This window comes from Triturus cristatus, chromosome 1_2 (assembly GCF_964204655.1).
Source record: "Triturus cristatus chromosome 1_2, aTriCri1.1, whole genome shotgun sequence".
In the NCBI taxonomy this organism is placed as follows: Eukaryota; Metazoa; Chordata; class Amphibia; order Caudata; family Salamandridae; genus Triturus; species Triturus cristatus.
This window is the reverse complement of record NC_140580.1, coordinates 879,283,975-879,310,513: the sequence shown is the minus strand read 5'-3', so window position 1 is coordinate 879,310,513 and position 26,539 is coordinate 879,283,975. Positions and strand designations below refer to the sequence as shown.

The 26,539-nt window shown below is 46.5% G+C and overlaps 1 protein-coding gene across 1 annotated transcript in view; it reads right to left on the bottom strand.

The window, feature by feature from the left end:
* FAAP20 (FA core complex associated protein 20) overlaps positions 1-26,539 on the bottom strand; it is a 96,028-nt gene that overhangs the window by 21,681 nt on the left and 47,808 nt on the right. Inside the window, exon 3 of the mRNA XM_085609329.1 lies at positions 1,805-1,952. Within this exon, the coding sequence (XP_085465455.1) occupies positions 1,805-1,952 (148 nt within the window). The remainder of the gene's footprint in view (positions 1-1,804; positions 1,953-26,539) is intronic.

Sequence of the window (26,539 nt, the reverse complement as noted above, 5' to 3'; positions counted from 1 at the left end):
GCTGGGCCCAAAGGGCTGATCTCCGTATGGCGCCGCCATCGTGGGTGTTAGCTGGGACTAGGCCATGCGGGACCTCACCATCTCGGTGCTGGACCGCATGCCCCTTGCAGATATGGAACAAGTGTGGTGGGGCCCCTGCAGAGCTTCTGCTGGCTCACTAGAAGCAGGACATCAAGGTGGATGGTGGCAGATGACAGAGGGGTACTGAAACCGCCATCTTGATGCCGCAAGCCACTCCATCAGCTCCTACCCTTCTTTCAGCTACCTCTCTGTCCAAGCCACCTTTTTCTTTCTCAACTCCCTCACTGCTTGTGCTGCGAGTCCTGGGCAGCTGGAAGTTTGTTGCATCTGCTCGTATACTCTGCCTTCTGTTTTGTGGGCATGGAACCTAGTTTACATGCTTTTTTGGATTGGGCAGAAGTGGAGCTCGGCATCTCTGTATCCTATTCCATAACTAGTCAGGCTATGTCCGCCTAGCCGATCCACACTGTTCAGAATTTTTTTTTTGCCAGATCACTAACTAGATTATGTGCATAAGCACCATTATGCAAGAGACCAAGTTTCCTTACCAGATAATGTTGTGTGGCTCTCACAGAGGTACTAATATTTGTAGGCCTTGAAGAGCAGGATCACAGTCCAATCTTATAAGGGGGATGGCATCTACAGAAAGGACACTCAACATTCAGGTGGCACCTTGAAACCCGGATTCTAATCCCAGCTGCAGCCCGTCAATCAAAACATTGGGCTACAAATGACTACCTTCCCTTGTCTCAAAGAAAAAGCTACTTTCTTTGGGTAGCGATCTTTCTGGTGGATACAGTCTAGCATTTTCAATTATGGAAAACAATACAGATGCACTTTTAACCAGTGGAGTTATCTCTTGCCGCTTCTGGATGCTGAATAATAGTAGGTTTGCTTAACTTGTCCGCAAGAAGAAATCCTTATATTCTGTCACTGATTCAGCATTCATTATGCATACGCAGACCGTTATATTGAACACTGTGATTATTTTTCTGTCAAGTGCTAAATTAGTGTTGGTCTTTTCTGTAGAACTTGACACCAGGGCAGATATTGTCCAGTGGCTGTGTTGCAGGCTGTGTAACCGTGAACCTATCCTCACATGCTGGTTTCCGTACTTGACCAAACTGTGTCATCTTGGGTATATCACTTTGCTTCAACAGTGCCCACTTCTTTTTGATAAATTTGGGAACACCTAGAAGTAATTCAGTTCAGGATATAAATTACACAACATACTTGCCGGTATATAGTTTACAAGACTATAATGTCGCTCGATCTATAAAAACACATTTCGCCATGTATATAAAGCATGTCTGATCCTATAGATTTTTAAAAAATTGGAATTTAGTGCAACTGTCAAAAAAATACACAGTGAGGTGCAGAATCTCCCAGTCACAAATTACATTTGTGCTTGTGTCCTTAGCAACCAAAAAAAGGTGAGGAAACTGCATTTGAGCCTGTTTTATCTCAGCATTTTCGAACTTCTGCGCTCTCCGTTACCAGCAGCTTAAAGTGAAGGTAACAGTAACAAGAACACTTATTACTGCACATGGCTAAAAACGGACAGAAGAATTTCTCTGCTCAACAAGACCTCAACTGATGCAGGTTCCTAAGAGGTTAAAGAAAGCTTTTACCAACTAGTAACTAAAACGACTACTGAGTTCAATTTGCAAAGATAACATATGCTGGTCTGCCAGTCATGACATTCAGCAATCCAAAATACTTGCACTGAATACAACAGGTTCTAAATCCATTTCAGGCCCCGCCCTCTTTCACTTAGTAGTACCGTTTCCGGGGATGCTGGTAGGTTGGGGATCGATTCCCAGTTCCTGCTTTTCAAGTCTGGATAAGCAGCGTTCAGCACTTCCTTCCAAACATTTTCGGCTTCATTCAGTTCTTTTGCCTCAAGCCAGTAACAACTTTCGACTGATTGCCTGAAAGACAAAAAATACATCCCCAGTTGTAGTAACATGTGATTGAAATGGGCCAATAAAACTCAACCAATAGCCTGCCAAATCCTGGCAGGACAGAAACTGCTTAGCAGAGATGTAAAGTGCATCACGCCCCACCTTCCACTATACGAGCCTATGTGCTATGAACTGATCTACAGTGCAAACATAAACCCTGTACCAGTTCCTTTCCTTCGGCCTTGCTTACAGACAGCTGTCTGTTGCGGAAAGACATCTTGTGGACCATACCAAAAATTTACAGTGGGCTCAGCGCCAACCCACCGCTTACAACTGGTTGGCTTTCTTGTCAATCCCATTTGCTTGTTCCTTAATCTATGGCTTGCCTCTCTCTCTTCTTCGAGATTTTTCTCCCCTTGGGGACAGCTTCTTTACCATCCTTTTGATTGGATAACTTGTAACCTACCACTTCTCACATTCAGTGAACTACCTTTTTCTTTATGGAAGAGCATGTGTCTTCTTGCGTGCACCCTTTTTTGCTGCTTCACTCTCAAATACCCAAACTTCTTCTGCACACTGCCCTCCTTTCCTTTTTCCCCCTCTAATCTTCCCTAGCCTTAAGCTTCTCTGTCGTTTCCCTGCCTCCATTCTCTGTTGTTTCGCCCATACCACTGACTATGCCCCCAAACACACCTCCATAAGCTTCATGTTTTATTTCCTCCATTTTTAGACAGCCTGGCACCTTGAATTTGTCATTGGGCAGGCCATTTCTCAAAATATGCATCCACGGCCATTTGAAAAAGTCACTTACCTTCAATAATGCTCTTTTTAGTGGTTACTCTAACTGCAGATTCCTCACCTTTAGAATAGTCTTAGTCGCCAGACAGGATCCTGAAGATTTTTCACCATACAATGAACACAAGGAGAGGAGAGACCCAGTTATTTGTGACAGTGTCTGTCTTGTCTGTATCCGAGACACGTAAGAATAATGCACCCAGGTAAATCGGTACTTGCTCCACAATTTCTCAGACAGTAAACTTTCTCTGGGATGATGTGAAAAATGAATATATATATATATATATATATAAATATATATATCTATAAACATCAAAAAGTGAATCGCAATCCAGGGATGTGTATAAAGGCTGATTTCTTATCACCACCAAACAACGCGTTTCAACCTTCACGGTCTTGATCACGGTTAGTTTAGGCCTTCTTCCATTTCTGATTTATATACAATTGGTCACTTGGCCCATAATGAGGCACTGTGGGATATAGAGTCCAGATGAATTAAAAACCTATATATTCTTAGATTGTCATTTCATGGTCTTATGCTCTCCATTATTATTTCCTTTAGGGTGGCTTTATTTGTTCAGTTGTTTACTCCAAGGACCATTTAAAGAGGTTAGTACACTATTCCTTTTTAATCCGTTCCCGGATTCAGTCATTTTATGTCTCTGTTACTTTGTAGCAAGTTCATCCAATCTCATGTTGAATGTGTTTTGCAGCTCTGGTATCTTTTTTCTTCCCTCTTTTCTTTTATTAAGATTCTTGTATCCTTTCTTATAGCGTTGAAAGTTCGCTATCTCCCTCTTACACCATTTCGGCTCAGTGCCCTGTGTCCATTGTTATTGATGGTCTTTACTTTCGTACCAGGAGTATGACACAATTTCGGCTCAGTGCCGAAAGAGAGACAGAAAGAGAGACAGAGAGAGAGAGAGACAGAGACAGAGAGAGAGAGAGAGAGACAGAGAGAGACAGAGACACAGAGAGAGAGAGAGAGAGACAGAGAGAGAGAGAGACAGAGACAGAGAGAGAGAGACACATAGACAGAGACAGATATATATATATATATATATATACACACACACATATCCAACCTGTGGCATGCTTCATCATTGGACCCTCACCCAGACACTAAGCGTGGAGAACAAGTTACTTAGCTTCGGTAATGATGGATCTGTGTTAGACATAGGTTAGTTATAGATTCCTTACCTTAGAATTACCGCCAGACTGGATACGGAGGACTTTTCCTTAGCACCACCCCTGTGCGTCGGTAGGTGGCGTTGGTCGACTTTGCATCGTGTTTGCCGGGATGACGTTGCGGTGCCTACTTAGACGCCGCACCTGCGCGCTGACGTCAGTTCTGACACGTCTTTCCACGCCAGAAGTGCAGAGCCATGCAAGACCCTGACACTGGTGTGCTAAAACTAGGGCCCTGCAAGGGAGTGCCTGTCAGTTCACAGAGCGGGGAGGATGGGTGGGGCGGTAAGGAATCTATTAATAAGCTATGTGTCTTACTGATACATCATTACCGAAGGTAAGTAACTTTTTCATCTGGAAGAGACCGTTAGTTATAGATTCCTTACCTTAGAATAGATACCCCAGCAATACCAACCCCGAGTAGGGTCTGCGACCAAGTTCACACCAGAAAGTCCTGGAGGACAGAACGGGCAAAATAGCTGTCCCCCCGGACTTTGCTGTCCAGGAGTAATGTCTGGTGAGCGTGTGCAAGAATGCCCACGTGGCTGCCTGACAGATGTCAATAAGTGAACTCCACGTCCAAGGGCAGTGATGGCTGCCGTAGCTCTAGTGGAATGAGCTCGGAGCCCCACTGGAGGTTCCTTCTTCGCCAAAGCGTAACAGAATTTAATACAAAGGACAACCCATCTACAGATAGTACGCTTCTGAACAGCCCGACCATTCTTGGCACCTACACAGCCAAAGAAGAGTTGATCATCCACCCAGGAATCTTTTGTGCGGTCAAGGTAGAAGAACAGCGCACGTTTAGAGTCCAGACAGTGGAGTCTCTACTCCTCCTTGAAAGGGTGTGGAGGTGGGAAAAAGGTGGGCGAAGTAATGGTTTGTCCAATGTGAAAAGGTGTAACCACTTTTCGAAGGAACAAGGGTCTCGTTCGAAGCACCACTTTGTCCGGATGCACAGAGAAGAAAGGACCTCTTAAAGAGGGGCAGAAAGGGGATCCACAGTCTTTGCATTGCACCATGCCACAAACTTATTCTAACCCTGGGTGGGCAACTCTGCTCCGCCAGCGGAGTTTGCGGAGATTTTCCTACTCCACGCTCCGTTGTGAACGCGGAGGTAGGCAAAACTCCGCCTCCGTGGTGGAGCGGAATTAGCCGCTCCCTCCCCCTCACAAATTCTTTGAAAAAGATAAAAGAAGGCACTTACCTGTGTGTCTGCCGCCTCCCCTGCCTGGCCGCTGTCTTTCCTGCTCCTCTCACGTCCTTCTTCATCGAAAAAACCCACTACGTTGTACGTTTTGCCAGTGCGCACACGCAAGACGTACAACGTAGTGTTTTTTTCAATGAAGAAGGACGCGAGGAGCAGGAAGGTAAGCGGCCAGGCAGGGGACCCGGCAGACACGCAGGTAAGTGCCTTCTTTTATCATTTTTAAAGAATTTGGGATGGGGGAGGGAGCAGAGTGAAGCGTAGCCCCACTGAGTTTTTTTTCCAAACTCAGTGGAGCTATGCGTTGAGGCACTAAGCCAGTTCCGCCCACCCGTAACTTATTCCATTGACCGGCATATACAGGTTTAGTGGAGGGACGCCTGCTGCCAAGATGCCGTTACAGACTTCGGGCGGAATGTCAAAAGCTGTCAACTGTCGCCGCTCAATCTCCAGGCAAGGAGGTGGAAGCTGGACAGGTTCGGGTGAAGAACCCTCCCCTACTGCTGCAACAGAAGATCCTACCGAAGAGGCAGTCTGAGTGGAGGATCGATGGCCATGCTCAGGAGCTCTGGGTAGCAGACTCTTCGTGCGCAGTCCGAAGCCACAAGAATAACTTGGGCCCGGTCACGCTTGATCTTCTTGAGCACTCTGGGCAGAAGTAGTACAGGCGGAAAGGCGTACAGGAGGCCGCAGTGCCACTCGTGACAAAAAAAGTGCCGCCTTGGAAAATCCAACGTGCAGAATTGCTGACATTGTGCGTTCTCTTCGGTGGCGAACAGATCTAACCAAGGCTCCCCCCCACTGCTGAAAGAGACCTTGTACCACCTCCAAGTGAAGATGCCATTTGTGATCTAACAGGCACCGACGGCTATGTTCGTCAGCCCTGGCGTTAAGAGAACCTACCAGGTGTTGAACCACCAGGGTCATGTCCTGATGTTCCAGCCATGTACAGAGACGAAGAGCCTCTTGACATGGGGTCCACAACCCCACCCTGCCCTGTTTGTTGCAGTACCACATGGCGGTTGTGTTCTCTGTGAACACCTGCACCACTTTCCTCTTGAGAGAGGGAAGGAATGCCTTCAGTACCATGGGAATCGACTGAGGGGGCGCGGATGAAAACTATCAAATCTCAAAAGATTGTTTTTTGCTGTGGGTTTATGGTACGTGTCTGTATGTAACCTACCCTCTTCATGGAAGATCGTGACACCAAGGAACGTGAGACTCCCTTATGGCCAGTTTCTCTGCCTCTGCCCTTATTTGGCACTTGGGAATAATGAGAGTGACACCCAGTTCTGATCTCTGAGGCCGGTTCTTTCTATGGCTCCTCTCTCAAAAACAGTCTAAATGTTCTGCAGCAAAATAAACAAATGGACATATGAAAGCTGCTGTGATGCTCATGGAAGATACAGCGAGTCAGAAAGGAATTGGGGAGCATAGCTGTAGGAGAGTAGGGTCTGCTATCCTATGGTCACCCCAAATTTTTGCTTTTTGCTTCACTGGTTTTTGACATATTGAGGCTGTGGGCCTGCCAATCAGACCCCCAGCCTGCTGTTCTCTCTACTAAATTCACACTATGCACCCTAGGTGCATAACCAATTGGAAGTGGATCACCCTGTGAGCCCCTGTACCAGTGTACACTAGGTACACAGGGCATTGGTGTATCTAAGGCCTACCAGGGGCTGAAGCATGTATTGTGCCACCCCTGGCCTGGCCTAACAAATTTGACACAACTGGCTGATCACTCAGCTGGGGTAAGTTGGTGTAACCACCTCTTACTTAGGTGTAGTATACCTATACCTAACCTTAAATGGGACACATTATAACCTATAAGTCACTCCTATGGCAGGCCTTAACAATCCTGAAGGCAGAGTGCTTGGTTCCATGTGAGATGGTGCTCTGGCATGAGCTGAACCTGTCTGCAGTGGTCGGAACAACTTCCTTCTACTGTTTCCAGATATCGTCATACCATATACTCTTAAGTGCATTATGAACCTCGCGGTTAAATGCTATCTTTGGTTTGGCTTTATCAAAACATGTCGAGTAAGGTGTCATACGAATTGGAATACTAACCCCTCGCCAATTCTGGCGACGGGGTTAGCATTCCACCCTTCTAGAGGGACACGACATGTACAGTACCTGAAACCCGGGTAAAATCAGACATAGCCTCAGCTCCACAAAATGGATGCTGCCACCACAGACACAAGTCTGCCCTCCTGCTGCTGGGAGTCCTTCCAGCTTGGGAGGTGTGGACAAAGGGTTTCCTGCCAGGGGAGGTGCGTGCACCACCCCAGACAGGATTTTGTGTATTGGTCAGGTAGGGCTTGAAAGAAACCAGACATGCCTGAGGCTCACAAGGAGCCTCGGTGCATATGCCAGTTCAAACCGGTCCTGGGGCACACCAGCCCTGGACCTGGGGCGAGCTGGACAAAGGATTGGGGGTGTAACCACCCCCCTTCCTGGTCCCACCCTTAGGGAGGGACCTAGCAGGTAGTCCGGCCCCTAGAATCCGCTTAAAGGTAGGAGCTGTGTCCTAAGACTTCAGACATCCTGGAATCAACTTGAAACTAAGAAGAAGACGGGAACTTCGACATTCTGCTGCACAGAAGACTGAAGGAAATCTCCCCTGTGGTCAGGGAGTGACCACCTTGCTAACGCAAGCACCATCCAGCGAATCAACGTCTGCTTTGCCGCCGCCTCCCGCCGGAGCCCGAGCCCAGAGACTGACAAGACCTGGACCTCCAGACCTCTCACCACCCGATCCACAGTCCCTGAAAAGAGGAGACCCGTGGAGGCAACGAGACACGTGGAGCCAGCCACCTTGAAACGACCACGACAAGCTGCAAGTGCAACAACCGAGGCTCCCTCCAAGTTGTGCTTTGGGATCTGAGAAGCCCAACCCTCGAGCAGCATCTGCACCAAAGGTGAGCCCTCAAGCATCTCCACGATCTGCGTGGGGCCCTTCTGCATTTTGCCACTCGACGCGCCTAACCGGTTGCTGGCCCGCTGGCTAGTGGCCATCTTGGCGACGAACTTCAAGAAATACACCCCTGGTCTGGTTGCTCCAGACTGGCCCTTGCTCCCCTCCAAAGGAGCAATCCCTCTGACCTTGCTGGTCAGAACCATCAGCTTATCTTGTTCTCCACAACAATTGCTTTTGCCAAGGCTTGTTTGCTTCGATCAAGTCGCCGACACCGCCGACAGCGAGAGCCTGCGTGGGACAGCTCGTGAACCGACTCCTGGACGTCGTCGACCTCCAGGGACCACGTGGCTGCAGAGACAAGCTACACCTTTCTTCCTGTTTGCACCCGACATCGCCTGGTACCCACCTGGTGCCACGCTGGTCACTGGCTAGTGACTGTGAACACTGTCCCCTCTGCTTACAGGTCTTCTACAACTCCGATCCACTCTTGGATCCACCGCATCCCTTCCGGACCGACCGCCTGCAGCAACTTTGTCCACAGGCTCCATTGACCCGATAGAAGAAACCCGACGCACTTCGACACCTATGCACCCGCTTCCTGTGGGTGAGGTAAAGCTGGCACTCCGGTGCCCAAGTGTAGAGTAACATCTCTAGTGTCTGTGTTTCCAATCTTAAGGCCATAGTCCATCCGGAAGATCCTTTTTGCAGTAACTTTGTACTTTTTACGCACCCATTGAAACCTATGGGAGCACGCGTGTGACTATTTGCTCTGCACACGCCACCCGTGGACCTCCTGGTCACTAACTGAAGTTAGCTCCTTGTAGGCCCAGCGATTCTAGAGGCCCTAGGTCTTTTCCCTTTTCTGTTCATGGTACTTATACCACTATTTTAGTATATGGTTTGAGCGGCCACCAGGACCTATCCATATAAAGTGCAACTTCTGTGTATTCTACTGTAATCTTGTTTGACGATTTGTGCTCCTGTGCTCATAAAGAGACTAGGGGTTACTTTGAGAAATAAATACATATATATTTTGAATATATATCTGTGTAGTGTCCTTTCATTGGTATAAAAGGGGGTTACATTTGGTAATACAGCTGGCTTAACACGCTTCACGAGTTTAGCCTCAAAGACTGCTTAGCCTACGCTACCACTAGTGCAGCTAGTCCGAAAAGGTTGACTTACAACCACACCATAAGGGTTGCTTGGCATGGTACAAGGTGGTCACTTTAACTAGTGAACATCATATACCAGGCCAACTTCTCACATTGGTGAGCAGCGGTTGGATTTGAGCTTGCTGTGTTTTACCATTGTAATCTCTTGGTTACCAATTGAAAGATCACATAGGTACCTGTAGGTACATATAAAACAAGATTAGATATACTTAAGTTCTACTGAACTTAGTTGTTGTAGAGCAAAGGGAGTAGCACACCCTGACTACAACTACTAGATAGGTTTAGTAGGTAAACCCAAGTGTAGGTAGATTGCAACACATCCACCCACACTTAAGAGCAATGGCTGGGGCAGAGGGGTCCACTGTACTCATCTCTGTTGAGAGTGACCCCCAGAGGGCACCATCCATCTTTGCTACCCTTAATCAAAATGCGCTCAGGCAGTTGGCAAATATCAGGGGCCTTAAACAGCCCAAGAATCCTACTTCTGCTGAACTCAGGGAGCTTTTACAGGCTGATGAAGATCAGAAAGCTCTCAGGAAAGCCTCCCAGTTAGGCCCCTTAGGGACAGGAACAGGAGGCCCCCCTTCTGAAGATGCTACTGAAGTACCCCTTTCCAATAGCCATCCCTTAGATGAGAATCATACTACAGAGGAGGAAAGTGGTGAGGATACGGAAAGTAGTGAGGATGAAGGGAGAACTAGCCCAGTGCCAAGTGTTATACTTGGCCCAGCTAAACTAAGGCTATTGGGGACTGACAATGGGATCATCCCATTGGATCTCCCCAGTGGACTTAACCAGGGGCTTGGGAGGCAAAGGAATCACTCCGGTGACTCTAATGCTTCTCATGCCGCTAGAGGCTCTCAAGGTCACTCCAGGAGAAGGATGACCACCCCTCAGAGGAGGGAGCATGAGGCCAGAATGCAGGAAGCCCAGCTGAGGATCAGGAAGCAGGAGCTAGAGGTAGCCCTGATGGAAGAGAAACTGAACAAAGCTAGGCAACCTAGAGAGAGTGGGTCTATACCCACTGGTGGCAGCATTGTCCCTAAGGACAAAGATAGGGTCTTTGATAATAGGAACCTGTCTAAGGTTGTGCTCCCCTACAAAAGTGGGGACGACATCCACAAATGGATGACTGCTCTTGAGAGAGCCTGCAAAGTGCAGCAGGTTCCTGAAGACCAGTGGGCAGCAATCCTCTGGCTCTCCTTTGAAGGAAGAGGCAGAGACAGACTCCTCACTGTTAGGGAGGAGGATGTCAGAAATTACAGAGCCCTGAAGAGTGTCCTAGTTGATGGGTTAGGCTTAACCACTGAACAGTACAGGTTAATGTTCAGAGACACCCAGAAGACACAGACTCAGGACTGGTCTGAATACATTGAATGTGCCACTAAGGCTTTGGAGGGTTGGTTGCTGGGAAGTAAGGTATCTGATTATACAGGATTGTACAATTTGATGATGAGAGAACAGATTTTAAATAACTGTCAAAACCAGCAACTGCATCAACACTTGGTTGACTCTGATCTGACCTCTCCCCAAGAATTGGGAAAGAAGGCAGACAAATGGGTCAGAACCAGGGTTAAGCAAAAGAACCAGAACCAGGGCCAAGGGGGTGATCAGAAGAAAACAGACCAAAAGGGTGGAGATCAGAAATCTAAAGACCAGAAGTCTTCAACAGGGCCCCAAACTACTGCTAAGGAGGGTGGGTCCCAACAACAATCCAAGGGAAAGAAGAAAGAAGGTCAAAAGAAACCCTGGTGCAATCATTGCAAGAATACAACTCACTGGACTAGTGATTGTAAGAAGGGTGGAGCCCCCAACACTGTTGCCCCTAAGGCACCTGCTCCCAGTACTACTGTTAGCAGTGTTGGTCCCCAGACAAAGGGTGTAGTGGGAATCACTATGGGAACTGAAGGAGATTCTGACTTAGACAGAACCCTGACACAGGCAGTCTTGATCTGTGATGGGGACATTGATTTGTCCCTGACTGTGAGCCCCAGTAACCTGGGCAAGTACAGACAGACTCCTTTAATTAATGAAAAAGTGGCTCAAGCCTACAGGGACACATGTGCCAGTGTCACTATGGTGACACCAGGCTTTGTGGACCCTGGACAGTACATACCAGGTGAGAATTACCTGGTGACCAATGCCAGCAATGCCACTACTTCACATAGTGTGGCTATTGTTAACTTCTCATGGGGAGGGGTAACTGGCCTCAAAAGGGTTGTGGTTAGTGCAGACCTCCCAGTAGAATGTTTGTTGGGCAATGACCTAGAGAGTTCTCTATGGTCAGAAGTGGAGTACAGGACTCATGCAGAGATGTTAGGTATATCATCACATGTCCTTGCTGTGACCAGGTCACAGGCCAAAAAGTGCTTCACTGAACCTCAGGTCTTGGATCCTGGAACAATGGACCAAGCACCTACCAAGAAGAAGAACATGAGGGTCAAGGCTGTGCCTTCCCCCCTGCCTCAGAGTGATGATCAACCTTCCCAGGAAGCTGATCTAGAGGACCCTGAAGGAACTGTCCCTGAAGAGCTCGAGCCTGATCAGGTTGAGTTTCTGGGGACAGGGGGGCCTTCAAGGGGTGACTTGAGGCAGGCTCAGTTATCCTGTCCCTCTCTTGAACCCCTCAGACAGCTGGCTGCTGCTGAGGCTGCTGGGAATGCTCAAGGTACCCATAAAGTGTATTGGGATGAAGGGCTCCTTTATTCAGAGGCTAGAGACCCCAAGCCTGGTGCTACCAGGAGGTTGGTTATACCTCTGCAATTTAGGGGCTTCCTTCTTACCTTGGCCCATGATATTCCTTTAGCAGGACACTTAGGCCAGAACAAGACTTGGGACAGGCTTGTCCCTCACTTTCACTGGCCTCACATGAATGAAGATACAAAGGAGTTTTGTCGCTCCTGTGTGACCTGCCAAGCCAGTGGCAAATCAGGTGGCACAACAAAGGCCCCCCTAATACCACTACCTGTGGTGGGGGTCCTCTTTGAAAGAGTGGGAATAGATATAGTGGGTCCCATGGATCCTCCCACTGCATCTGGGCACAGATTTATACTGGTGGTAGTGGATCATGCCACCAGGTATCCAGAGGCAATTCCCCTTAGGACCACTACAGCACCTGTTGTGGCCAGGGCCCTGCTGGGAGTATTCTCCAGAGTGGGGTTTCCTAAGGAGGTAGTTTCTGACAGAGGTACCAACTTCATGTCAGGATACTTGACAGCTATGTGGAAGGAATGTGGTGTCAACTACAAGTTCACCACCCCTTATCACCCACAATGCAATGGGCTTGTTGAGAGATTCAAAAAGACCCTAAAGGGTATGATCAAAGGATTACCTGAAAAGCTCAGGCGAAGATGGGACATCCTTCTACCCTGCCTTCTGTTTGCTTACAGAGAGGTCCCACAAAAGGGGGTTGGCTACAGCCCCTTTGAATTGTTGTTTGGGCACCCTGTAAGAGGCCCACTGTGTTTAGTGAAGGAAGGATGGGAGTTACCTCTCAAAAAGCCTAAACAAGACATAGTGGACTATGTACTTGGTCTCCGCTCCAGGGTGGCTGAGTATATGGAGAAGGCATCCAAAAACCTTGAGGCAAGCCAGGCCTTACAGAAAGCTTGGCATGACCAAAAGGCTGTCTTGGTTGAGTTTCAGCCAGGACAGAAGGTATGGGTGTTGGAGCCAGTGGCCCCAGCAGCACTCCAAGACAAATGGTCTGGACCCCATACAATCCTGGAAAAGAAGGGAGAGGTTACCTACTTGGTGGACCTAGGAACTCCCAGGAGTCCCCACAGGGTACTCCATGTTAACAGGTTAAAAGCATATGTTGACAGGGCAGACATGGGCTTGCTCATGGCTACAGATGAGGGACAGGAGGAAGAGAGTGACCCTCTCCCAGACCTGTTGTCTCAGAACCCTGAAGATGGCTGAGTTGAAGGAGTGACCCTTGGAGGCAACCTCACTGCCCATCAGCAGACTGAATGTAGACAAGTTCTACAATCATTTCAACATCTGTTTTCCCTAATACCTAGCCAAACTGACTGGTGTACCCATGTGGTGGACACTGGTGACAGTCTGCCTGTAAAGAACAAGCTTTACAGACAACCTGACCACGTCAGGGACTGTATAAAGGCTGAGGTACATAAAATGCTGGAATTAGGTGTCATTGAACCCTCAGAGAGCCCCTGGGCTAGCCCAGTGGTTCTGGTCCCCAAACCTCACACCAAAGATGGCAAGAGACAGATGAGGTTCTGTGTGGACTACAGGGGTCTCAATGCTGTCACCAGGACAGATGCACACCCTATTCCAAGGGCAGATGAGCTCATAGACAAACTAGCCTCTGCTAAGTTTTTGAGCACATTTGACTTGACAGCTGGCTATTGGCAAATCAGATTAGCTGAGGAGTCTAAGGCCAAAACAGCATTCTCAACCCCAGGTGGGCACTACCAGTTTGTGGTGATGCCCTTTGGTCTGAAGAATGCACCTGCCACCTTCCAAAGGTTGGTGAATCAAGTCCTTACTGGGTTGGATGACTTTTGCGCAGCATATCTTGATGACATTGCTGTCTTTAGCTCCACCTGGGAGGATAACCTGATCCACCAGAAGAAGGCTCTCGAGGCTCTGCAAAGGGCAGGCCTCACTATCAAGGCTACTAAGTGCCAGATAGGGCAGAGTAAGGTTGTGTATTTGGGCCACCTTGTAGGTGGAGGCCAAGTTCAACCACTGGAGAGTAAGATACAATCCATCAAGGACTGGTCTCCTCCAACCACCCAGACTCAAGTTCGAGCTTTCTTGGGCTTGACTGGGTACTACAGGAAGTTTGTTAAGAACTATGGGTCCATTGTGACTCCTCTTAATGATCTGACATCCAAAAAGATGCCCAAAAAGGTTCAGTGGACAGTAAGCTGTCAAAAGGCATTTGATGACCTGAAGGAGGCCATGTGCTCTGCACCTATCCTGAAAAGTCCTGACTACTCCAAAGAGTTTATTGTCCAAACAGATGCTTCTGAGTTGGGTGTGGGAGCTGTGCTGTCACAACTTAATGTAGATGGTCAAGACCAACCCATTGCTTATATTAGCAGAAGGTTGACCCCCAGAAAGAAGAATTGGTCAGCTATTGAGAGGGAGGCCTTTGCTGTGGTGTGGGCCCTGAAGAAGCTGAGGCCATACTTGTTTGGCACTCACTTCAAGATTCAGACCGACCATAAGCCCCTCTTGTGGCTAAATCAGATGAAGGGTGAAAACCCCAAACTGCTTAGGTGGTCCATTTCCCTACAGGGGATGGACTTTACAGTGGAGCACCGGCCAGGTACTGACCATGGGAATGCAGATGGTCTCTCCAGGTACTTCCACTTAGGACATGAAGACGAGACTGGTCAAGGCTAGTTTAATGTCCCAGCGTTTGGGGGGGGGGGGGGGGGTTGTGTAGGAGAGTAGGGTCTGCTATCCTATGGTCACCCCAAATTTTTGCTTTTTGCTTCACTGGTTTTTGACATATTGAGGCTGTGGGCCTGCCAATCAGACCCCCAGCCTGCTGTTCTCTCTACTAAATTCACACTATGCACCCTAGGTGCATAACCAATTGGAAGTGGATCACCCTGTGAGCCCCTGTACCAGTGTACACTAGGTACCCAGGGCATTGGTGTATCTAAGGCCTACCAGGGGCTGAAGCATGTATTGTGCCACCCCTGGCCTGGCCTAACAAATTTGACACAACTGGCTGATCACTCAGCTGGGGTAAGTTGGTGTAACCACCTCTTACTTAGGTTTAGTATACCTATACCTAACCTTAAATGGGACACATGTTAACCTATAAGTCACTCCTATGGCAGGCCTTAACAATCCTGAAGGCAGAGTGCTTGGTTCCATGTGAGATGGTGCTCTGGCATGAGCTGAACCTGTCTGCAGTGGTCGGAACAACTTCCTTCTACTGTTTCCAGATATCGTCATACCATATACTCTTAAGTGCATTATGAACCTCGCGGTTAAATGCTATCTTTGGTTTGGCTTTATCAAAACATGTCGAGTAAGGTGTCATACGAATTGGAATACTAACCCCTCGCCAATTCTGGCGACGGGGTTAGCATTCCACCCTTCTAGAGGGACACGACATGTACAGTACCTGAAACCCGGGTAAAATCAGACATAGCCTCAGCTCCACAAAATGGATGCTGCCACCACAGACACAAGTCTGCCCTCCTGCTGCTGGGAGTCCTTCAAGCTTGGGAGGTGTGGACAAAGGGTTTCCTGCCAGGGGAGGTGCGTGCACCACCCCAGACAGGATTTTGTGTATTGGTCAGGTAGGGCTTGAAAGAAACCAGACATGCCTGAGGCTCACAAGGAGCCTCGGTGCATATGCCAGTTCAAACCGGTCCTGGGGCACACCAGCCCTGGACCTGGGGCGAGCTGGAGGATGTAACCACCCCCCTTCCTGGTCCCACCCTTAGGGAGGGACCTAGCAGGTAGTCCGGCCCCTAGAATCCGCTTAAAGGTAGGAGCTGTGTCCTAAGACTTCAGACATCCTGGAATCAACTTGAAACTAAGAAGAAGACGGGAACTTCGACATTCTGCTGCACAGAAGACTGAAGGAAATCTCCCCTGTGGTCAGGGAGTGACCACCTTGCTAACGCAAGCACCATCCAGCGAATCAACGTCTGCTTTGCCGCCGCCTCCCGCCGGAGCCCGAGCCCAGAGACTGACAAGACCTGGACCTCCAGACCTCTCACCGCCCGATCCACAGTCCCTGAAAAGAGGAGACCCGTGGAGGCAACGAGACACGTGGAGCCAGCCATCTTGAAACGACCACGACAAGCTGCAAGTGCAACAACCGAGGCTCCCTCCAAGTTGTGCTTTGGGATCTGAGAAGCCCAACCCTCGAGCAGCATCTGCACCAAAGGTGAGCCCTCCAGCATCTCCACGATCTGCGTGGGGCCCTTCTGCATTTTGCCACTCGACGCGCCTAACCGGTTGCTGGCCCGCTGGCTAGTGGCCATCTTGGCGACGAACTTCAAGAAATACACCACTGGTCTGGTTGCTCCAGACTGGCCCTTGCTCCCCTCCAAAGGAGCAATCCCTCTGACCTTGCTGGTCAGAACCATCAGCTTATCTTGTTCTCCACAACAATTGCTTTTGCCAAGGCTTGTTTGCTTTGATCAAGTCGCCGACACCGCCGACAGCGAGAGCCTGCGTGGGACAGCTCGTGAACCGACTCCTGGACGTCGTCGACCTCCAGGGACCACGTGGCTGCAGAGACAAGCTACACCTTTCTTCCTGTTTGCACCCGACATCGCCTGGTACCCACCTGGTGCCACGCTGGTCACTGGCTAGTGACTGTGAACACTGTCCCCTCTGCTTACAGGTCTTCTACAACTCCAATCCACTCTTGGATCCACCGCATCCCTTCCGGACCGACCGCCTGCAGCAACTTTGTCCACAGGCTCCATTGACCCGATAGAAGAAACCCGGCGCACTTCGACACCTATGCACCCGCTACCTGTGGGTGAGGTAAAGCTGGCACTCCGGTGCCCAAGTGTAGAGTAACATCTCTAGTGTCTGTGTTTCCAATCTTAAGGCCATAGTCCATCCGGAAGATCCTTTTTGCAGTAACTTTGTACTTTTTACGCACCCATTGAAACCTATGGGAGCACGCGTGTGACTATTTGCTCTGCACACGCCACCCGTGGACCTCCTGGTCACTAACTGAAGTTAGCTCCTTGTAGGCCCAGCGATTCTAGAGGCCCTAGGCCTTTTCCCTTTTCTGTTCATGGTACTTATACCACTATTTTAGTATATGGTTTGAGAGGCCACCAGGGCCTATCCATATAAAGTGCAACTTCTGTGTATTCTACTGTAATCTTGTTTGACGATTTGTGCTCCTGTGCTCATAAAGAGACCAGGGGTTACTTTGAGAAATAAATACATATATATTTTGAATATATATCTGTGTGGTGTCCTTTCATTGGTATAAAAGGGGGTTACATTTGGTAAAACAGCTGGCTTAACACGCTTCACGAGTTTAGCCTCAAAGACTGCTTAGCCTACGCTACCACTAGGGCAGCTAGTCCGAAAAGGTTGACTTACAACCACACCATAAGGGTTGCTTGGCATGGTACAAGGTGGTCACTTTAACTAGTGAACATCATATACCAGGCCAACTTCTCACAATAGCCCTATTGGCTGATCTGTAGGATCCACTAGTCAGATTGAATGGCTTGCACCTGTGGAGAAAATGACTCATCCTGCCTCCCACAGAGTGTTTGTGTACTGCTAAGGGCATACTAAAGCGGCTTCGAGCTGGCTGGATACTAGGATGTTTGCAGCCTTGGTGAGCCTGAACATTGTCTACTGGATCCCAGGCTCTGACCTTGAAAGGATTCGGCTGCATGCTGTTGGGGTGGTGGGCCTTGATGCTGTCTGTAGGCGAAACCCCTAGAGATCCCTCAAAAAGTGTAAAATTCTTGGGGATACTGCCTTGAGGGAGTGGAGAGACAAAGACGCACGTGTTGGCTCTACTTTCTTGGAAGTGCTCAAGGGTGAAGTTGACCTTTTCACCAAAAAGGCAAGACCTGTCAAAAGGCATTTCCATGAGTAATGCTTGAATTTCCACCCGAAAAGCCCATGGATCTCATCCATGCACAGCGCCAAAGGGCCACGCTGGTGCCAAAGCTATGTCTAGACAGTCTGTCATGTCCCGACCTGACCGTATGACATACTTGACAGTATCCTGACCCTATTAAATGTTATGTGCCAAGTGGCCTCGAAATACTTCTGGGACTGCTGGCAAGATATCAGTGACCATGCCCCACTATGCATGGGAGTACCTCTCCAGCACAGAGCTGACATTGACTGACCTGAGGTTAAGGCTAGTTGAAGAAAACATCCTCTTCCCAAATGTACCAATTCTTTTTGGCTCTCGCTCTGGGGTGGGAGTGTTGTAGGAAAAGAATTGGGGTTAACCTTCCTAGCAGAGGCCTGATCTATCAAGCTTTCAAGAGTGTGGTGCTATGTCAGGAAGGGAGGGTCATGCCATCTGTCTGTTTACCGGTTGGTAGTAGCCAGATTTTATCAAGTGCCCCAAAAGGTGTCCTTCAGGGCTTCATTAAAAGGTACTAAAGGTTGAAATGAGGTCTGTCTGGCTGTGAAACTTCAGTGAGGACAATTGATTTTACCTCAGTGGAAGGCAACTGCAAATCTAATGCTTCATCCTCTCGCCTAATAACCACAACAAATGTGGAAGGTCTAGGGGAGGAACCCTTCTCTGTATCAGGAGGTCTTCTGCGCAATAGCCTCCTGTAGGTCCAGATAAAAATTATTTTATATTATGAGGAAAATTCATCCCCACTATCATCACCAAGGTTGGTAGGATCTGGTAAAAATCCTATCCAAACAGTTGTTGGAGCACTGGAGGGTGACTCCTAGGCAGAGGCACTGTTTAATAAGAGTCAGAGTGTACTGGGGCTGGGCGCACCGCATTTGTGCTGGGACTTCACGTCAGTAGAGGTCCAGACAGATTTTATTCAAAGTCAGACAGAACAATGAGATCGGTGTCCACCTTAGGTGTTAATGTGGCAGGAACCAGAATGAATCGCAGTGTGGGTGTGAAGTCGGCTCCGCAGTTTAAGCTGAACCCGAGTGGGTTCAGGAGGCACCGACGGCTTCTAGGGCTGACCTGTCGGTGGTAACCCGATTGGAGGCTTTCATGAGGCCCAAAGCCCCACAAAGGAAGCCAGCAGGGTGCAGAAGATGCAAAACATGGCGTCCTTAAATGCCTCGATCTGTTCTGGCGACAGGCCAAGTAATTCAGGGTGCATCGGGATAAACTGTGGGATCAGCCTTTCCGACTTCTCAGAATAAGAGTGGTGAGACTTGGATGTGACCCATTTGGACTTCTTGTGCTTCATTTTTGATTTGGACTACATGTTGTGAGAACAAGTCCTACTCTACATCGAGTGGGCCTTACATGACTTTCTGCAGTGCTCAGACATACAGCTTTGCATTCCTTGATCGCATTCAGGTGCGTTAAGCCATTATTCTCAGAAGACTAGTAGTCATGATGATAGTGGAACCCAGTTTGACCTGACTGGTCAAGATTTAAATGTAAGTGGGTAATATCACAATGCATATGATCTCACACAGTACATCAAAGTTTAGAATTCAACAGTACTAAATACTGCTCAACATACCAATAATGTCAGGGCACGCAATTGCCCATTTAACCTGTGTGGTGAGTCGCCCTTACTCAACATGCGTAAGTGTGTTATCTATGGCAGAGGAGAAAGCCTGGCTGGGAGTGACTAACTCAGAGGAAAACTATCTAGCGAATCAAGTCTTTTGAATGAACAAAGAAACAGGATGAAGTGATCAATTGCACACCTGCTGGGAAGGCCTTCTAGTATTCCTCAACAGGCAATGTGTCTAATGGATCAGCAAAGACTCCGTCTCCATTATATCAACTTTCTTCCACCAGCTCAGTTCCCGCCAAAACGAAATACTTCAGAAGGAAGACCACTGGTCTGGCTCAGCCTCAGTTGGGCGAAGAAGTAACAGTGAATTCCCTTTTCTTTGGTTTAGACCCCATACTTTTTGTCGCCTATGGAAGTTCATATCCACCATGGAGGAAGAAGTGCCTCCCGTTTTTCCCCATTCACCCCGCCATCATCATGGCCACTGTTCACTCAAACGTTATCCACTCCGACAGTGAGAGACACAACTGAAAAGATTCCTGGAACACAATCATCAACTCCAGAACCTCCAGCTCCAGTATAGAGACTTCTAATGAAAGAGGCAATACATGCTCTCCCTTAACTTGATCCTAATGGTCAGAGTGTTTTCTCCCCAAGATAAAGACCGATGTAGCCATGATACTCGGGCAGCAAGAGAGATATGTATTCAATCAGGAAACTCATTACCCTAACTTTACCTACAAAAAACTGGTAATATGAGAATATTGAATCTTCAAAAGAGCAACACTGCAGGGATAATCAACGTGCAGAGGAACAGAGTATAAATTTACAGCCCTCTTGAATGGGAAGTTCTTAATTCAAAGTTGGCAGTGTTCAGCTCCTGATCACTTTCATTGTGGTTTTCTCCTTTCAGCTTTGATTGCAAGGATGGCCACGGGAGGAACATGTGAATTGCTGACATGCAGCTGACTACCCTCCACCCTGGCAGTCTCCAAACCCTCACATACTTTTGTGAGGGGTACCTGAATGGTGCTGTGATTGTGGGTCTGCTAAAGGTAACTTGGAGTTTGCAGGCACCTTGGTGGCAACAATCTCAAGCGGATCGTTGCTAATGCAAAAGTAACATTTCCTTCCACAAGGAGAAAGATCCTGAGAAAGAAAAAAGGTCCTGGGAGGTCTGTCTGGGAGAGTGGTTCGGGGACCAGAAGAAGAAAAGTGAGAGTACGGTGGCACCAATACTAGGTGATCACAAATGTGGCAGGTCTCTAGATTTTTTGAGTTAGGTGGATTACAAAATGGTTGATCACTGGATGACTGAGTCACTTTCAGTTTCCTGCTTTAGGGCCTGAGGCTGGAAAGATCTGCATGCCTTCCCTAAGGTCGATGCACCAGCAGCTGAGGAGCTGAAACAGACAAGCGCAGGCAGCTGACAACAGGTAAAAGAGGGTGTATGCAAGTGTGGGGGAGGTTGCGTGTGTATGCATTTGTGAACAGAGTGAGTGGTATGGAAGTGAGGATGAATTAGTAAAACTGAGTAAAAGTGTAAATGCTGACACAAGCATAGCAGAGGTAACTGTTGGCATGTAGGGCATTTATGGCAAATGCTGTTTCCTGCATGCTAGATGTAATGCTTGCAATAAGGGGTATGAATGTCAAAATGATAGTTGTAGGGGCGTGGCTTGGACGCCGCAGCGACATGGCGGCTTTCCCGTGAGCTCCGTTGGGACGCGGAGCTTTTCTGCTGCTATTCCACCCTCGGACGCCACCTCTTCCCGCTTGGAAGACGTCTCCGTATCCGTGATGGGTCGGTGAGTCGGCGGGCTGCGAATGGAGGCTTCTACGTTGTTTTTCGCCCTGGGAGCCGCGGCGGTGAATATTTCCTCATAATAACGCGAGCGTCCGCCATTTTGAAACGCGGCGCTCGCGTTCCGATTTTTCTGGCTTCTCCCTCCTCAAATGTTCGCTGCCTGTTGTTCATGTCTCTCATTTGGCCATTCCTACATTTTTATGATGTGGACAGTACAATACAGTACAATGAGTAATTTTTAACGCCCTTTTCATCAGTTTAAGCGGCTCTTCACAGTTTGATGCTGGTATTTACCTCTAAGATGCGAGCGTCCGCCATTTTGTATGTCTTTTTTGCGGTGCTCGGCTCTTTTTCCATTATTTAACTTTGTACTAAGGAATTGTCTCTTTTTTGTCTACAATGCTCATACATATGGCCTGATGCTCCTCAAGGGCATTTATTGACTATATTTTTTGCTGCCTCTTCTCGCCTCCTGCTGCTGCATTTGTGTTTTTTTTCTTTTTCCATGGATTTCCAGCCAATGAGTCTTTCCTACTTATGTTCTTCATGACGTGTTTTTCCCTCCTCAGCTGCGGTCACCTCAATTGCTTGCTGTTTTTATGAGGCATTTTTCCGTTCGTCATCATTGTGCCAAGTCCAGTCATGGCGGGGTCTTGTTGTACTGTGTTCTAGTATTCAAATGGACTAACTGCTCCAGGATTCTTTATTACATATTAGACTTCTAAGTCGTGTTCCTGCTTCTGCTGAATTTGCTACTAGCCCACGTTAATAGTATCGCTAGGCTTTTCCTGCTTTCGGATTACTGTATCCTGAACTCTCTACCGCTCCAGGATGTCAAACGACCCTCATGTGCCTAGAGCTTCTAGCTCTGGTACAAAACCGAAAAGGCACAAAAACGACCCGCCTTCACCGATTTTATCTTCACAGAACCCTGTCCTGGACTCCATATTGGATGAGGTTCGTGGCCTCCAGCCATTCATGTCCGCTACTAATGACAAACTTAAACAAATTGAGGAAAGATGGATTGTTATGGAAAGTAAGGTGCTAGATCTTGAACAACGGGTCAGTGATTTGCAGGATATCTCCACGAAGATCCCTTTTCTTGAACAGGAAGTTCTTAAATTAAAGCTCCATACAGAGGATCTTGAAAATCGCAATCGAAGAAATAACCTTCGCCTTTTTGGCCTGCCGGAAAATGTTGAAGGGGCTGATCTAGTTTCGTTCCTAAAGAACTTCCTTCGTGAGCTCTTAGATCTTCAACCTTCATCAAATCCTCTTAACATTCAAAGGGCTCACCGATTGAGTCGGCTTATACCATCTGCTAACAAACCGCGTGGTATTATAATGCTTTTCCTGGAGTTCACCGATCTTATGCAAGTCTTGAAAGCTGTCAGAATCAAGCGCCGTCTTTCCTGGTCTGGCCATAATATTTTTATTTCTCAAGATGTTTCCAACGCTACCAATGCCAGACGTAAAGAATTTCTTGCTCTACGACCTCAGCTGCATCAACTTAACATTCAATATGGAATTCTTCATCCCTGCCTGTGCAAAATTACTCATGAAGGTCGCACACGCTCCTTCGAGGTTCCGGAAAAACTCAAACTGTTTCTACACTGGCTCATGATGGCTTCCTTATTGCTGGATTGTTTCTTTTTATTGTTATATTGATCTGCTTATATTCCTTTCTTGTTTTTCTGTCAGCTCTCTACTTGTGAGGTTTTAGTACATTTTACTGTTTTCTCCCTCTGGTCTCATGGTGGTCCATGTTCTCGGTGTCACTATGCTCCCCGTTCTTTGATCTTCTTTTTTTACAGATCTGGATGTTTTTCCTTGATCTGTCTACTCTTCTTCACCTGATCCTTTTTTTGTATTCTCCTCTCTCTTTCATCTATTTCTATTTCTCTTTTCCTCTTTTCTCCATGCTTTTTCTTCTATCTTCTTGCGTTGGTGTTTTTTTCAGGATTATGTCCTTTGTTTTTGCTATTGTAACCTGTCTTACTTTATATTTTTCTGTCACCTTTGCAGTTTTGTGGTCCTATGTCTGTACGTTCCCCTCCTTCCAGAAGAATGGTTAATGTCGTTTCGTGGAATGTTCGTGGTCTGGGTCACCCGGTCAAGCGTCAGAAGGTATTGTCTCATCTTGCTAAACTTAACACCCAGATTGCTTTTTTACAGGAAACCCACTGCAATGACTCAGAATCTCTTAAACTTAAACGTCAGTGGGCTAATCAAATTGTTTTCTCCCCTGCTGCAGATCGTCATGGTGGTGTTGCTATTTTGTTTCACAAATCTATTAATGCTCAAATTTTATCGACTGAATGTGATCAAAATGGTCATTGGGTATTGGCTGAGGTTATCATAGATAAGAAACAGATTGTTTTTTTCAATATTTTCGGGCCTGTTAAACCAGATCCGGATTTTTGGCATTCTATAAAGTTGAAACTCCTATCCCTGTCCAATCCTAATCTTGTGGTAGGTGGTGATTTCAATAATTGGTTAGACCCGTTCACAGACAGACAATCCAAATGCAAGTTCAAACCTGATAAATCCCACAAGTCATTCCAAACTGCCATTGCCTCCCGCCCTCTATTTGATTCATGGAAAACGTGCAACCCTGATACTTCTGAGTTTACATTTTTTTCACCCGTTCACCATACTAGATCCCGTATTGACTATATACTTGTCTCTAAAGCACTGTTACCCTGTCTCCTGTCCTCCGACATTGGTTCCATTTTTATATCCGACCATGCTCCTGTCTCCACCCGTATTGATCTATCCCTCACCACCTGTAAACAGGGCAGATGGCGCTTCAATAATTTTCTGTTATCAGATCATACTTTTATTTTAGAAGCGTCTGCCTTTATCAAGGAATTCTTTTCCTTTAATAATTCCCTAGACACTTCCTTGCACAACAACTGGGATGCCTTTAAAGCATCTTTTAGAGCCTTCACTATTGCTTATTCCTCTAAGAAGAAAAGGTTACTACACACTAAATATAAAGAAACTTTATCCCATATAAAACTGCTTGAACATACTTATTTTTCTTCCAAATCTTCTTTATCATTGCAAGAGTTAATCAAAGCTAAATTCACTTTAAATAAGATTGTTACTAAGGATGCCTGTAATGTTCTCCTTAAGATTAAATCGAAATATCATGGTGGCCAAAACAAAGCTGGGAAATTACTTGCTAATTATCTAAAAATTAAATCAGAACGAAAAGTTATTGGTCCCATTCATTCAGAGTTGGATGATACACTCCTCTCATCTGATTCGGATATCATTGCCTCGTTTCAATCGTTTTACAAGCTCTTATATACTGAAACTACCAATCCCTCTAAGGAAGATTTTGTCTCTTTTTTTCATGATATCCCTAAGCCTATAACCTCCCAAGATGATTTCCATTCCCTGGAAGAAGAGATTTCCCTACAAGAATTGAATGATGCTCTTAAATCCTTAAAGAAAGCAAAAGCTCCTGGCCCCGATGGCTTTTCAATTGAATTAATTTCCGCTTTTTCCTCCATTTTCGCTCCTAAATTACTTGAACTTTTTAATTCTTTTATTTCCAATTCCCGGGCATGTGGATCTTTTCTGGAAGCTCTTATTGTTGTAATCCCCAAACCTGGTAAAGATCCATCCTACTGCAAAAATTTCCGTCCTATTTCCCTAATTAATTATGATTGTAAAATGTTTGCAAAAATCTTGGCGTCTCGTCTAGAGAAAATTATCCCTATACTCATTAACCCTGACCAAGTTGGTTTTGTTAAGGGTCGATTGGCATCTGATAATGCCAGGATGTTTTCCAATATTATTGCCCTTAGCAAAAAATACCCTTCCCCGCTAGCTGCTCTATCCTTAGATGCAGAAAAAGCCTTCGACCGTGTTAATTGGGACTTTTTGATTCATACATTACAATGGTTTGGTTTTGGCCCGAAATTTATTTCTTTTGTAAAATTATTATATACTAATCCTAAAGCTTGTATTTTGGTTAATGGTCTCTCTTCCCCCTACTTCTCCCTGCAAAGAGGTACACGTCAGGGCTGCCCTCTATCCCCATTACTGTTCCTGTTATGTTTAGAGCCATTTTTGGAACGTATTAGGAATAACCCTCTCATTACCGGTTTCAGTTTTAAGTCTACACAAATTAAGTTGTCTGCATATGCTGATGATGTTCTTGTTTATATGTCAAACCCTAAATCCTCCCTACCCCCCTTTTTACAGGAAATCTCGTCTTTTGCTAAAGTTTCAGGTTACAAATTAAACTTCTCTAAGACTGAAGTCCTTCCCTTAAATCCCTCCTGTTTCAGGTATATGTTTGAGATATCTAGTTTTATCTGGTGTCCTCAAAAAATTAAATATCTCGGCATTTGGTTCTCTCCCAACATCCATGATACACTACTTCATAATTTTTCTTCCCTAAAACTTAAGATTACTAACTTGTTAAATCTTTGGTCCCCTTTGTTTCTCTCTTGGTGGGGCAGACTTGATACAATTAAAATGATGATTGTCCCCCAGGTTCTATTTATATTGTCAATGTTACCATTTAAAATTCCTAGATACTATTTTACTCAAATTAATTCAATATGCTCCAAGTTTCTATGGAATAACAAACATGCACGTATTGCTTTATCTAAACTGATTCGTCCTAAAAATGAGGGTGGGGTGAGATTTCCTGATTTTAATTTATACCATGATGCATTTTTAATTCGTCAATTCTTTGCTCTGTCTAAGGATTATCAAAATGTACCTATGCCTCCATGGGTTGCTGTTGAAAGCTCACTGTTAAATGATTTTTCAATACGTGATGTTGTACACATGTCTAACTGTACTTTTATTTCTAAATATCCTATTTTGAAACACTCACAAGTTTTGCTACGCACACTTTTCTTTAAGTCATTTACTAACTACCAATCTTTTCTAGCGTCATCACTCTGGTTTAACAAATACATCAAATTTCGCCACAAATCATTTTACTACAAACAATGGAAAGAGAAGGGTCTTTTTTATGTACATCAAATGTTTGCCAATAATGTAATTCTCTCCTTCCATCAGCTGCAAGAATCTTTTCATTTGCCTGACTCGTGTATTAAGCAATATGATACTTTAGCTCCAATTCTTCAGGGATGTTTTCTGTCTTTCCTCTCTCTGCCAGCTCCTACTTTTTTTCTTCCTGATTCTTCTTTGTATCAAATCTCTAATGACATTATTCCTACTGCCTCTTTCATCTATAAATCTTTATCTTCCCCTATAGTCACTCGGAATAAGTCTAAGGTTGAATTGGATTGGGAATTGGATCTCTCTTTGACTCTCTCTATCTCACAATGGGACAAGTTCTGGCTGAAAATTTTTAAGA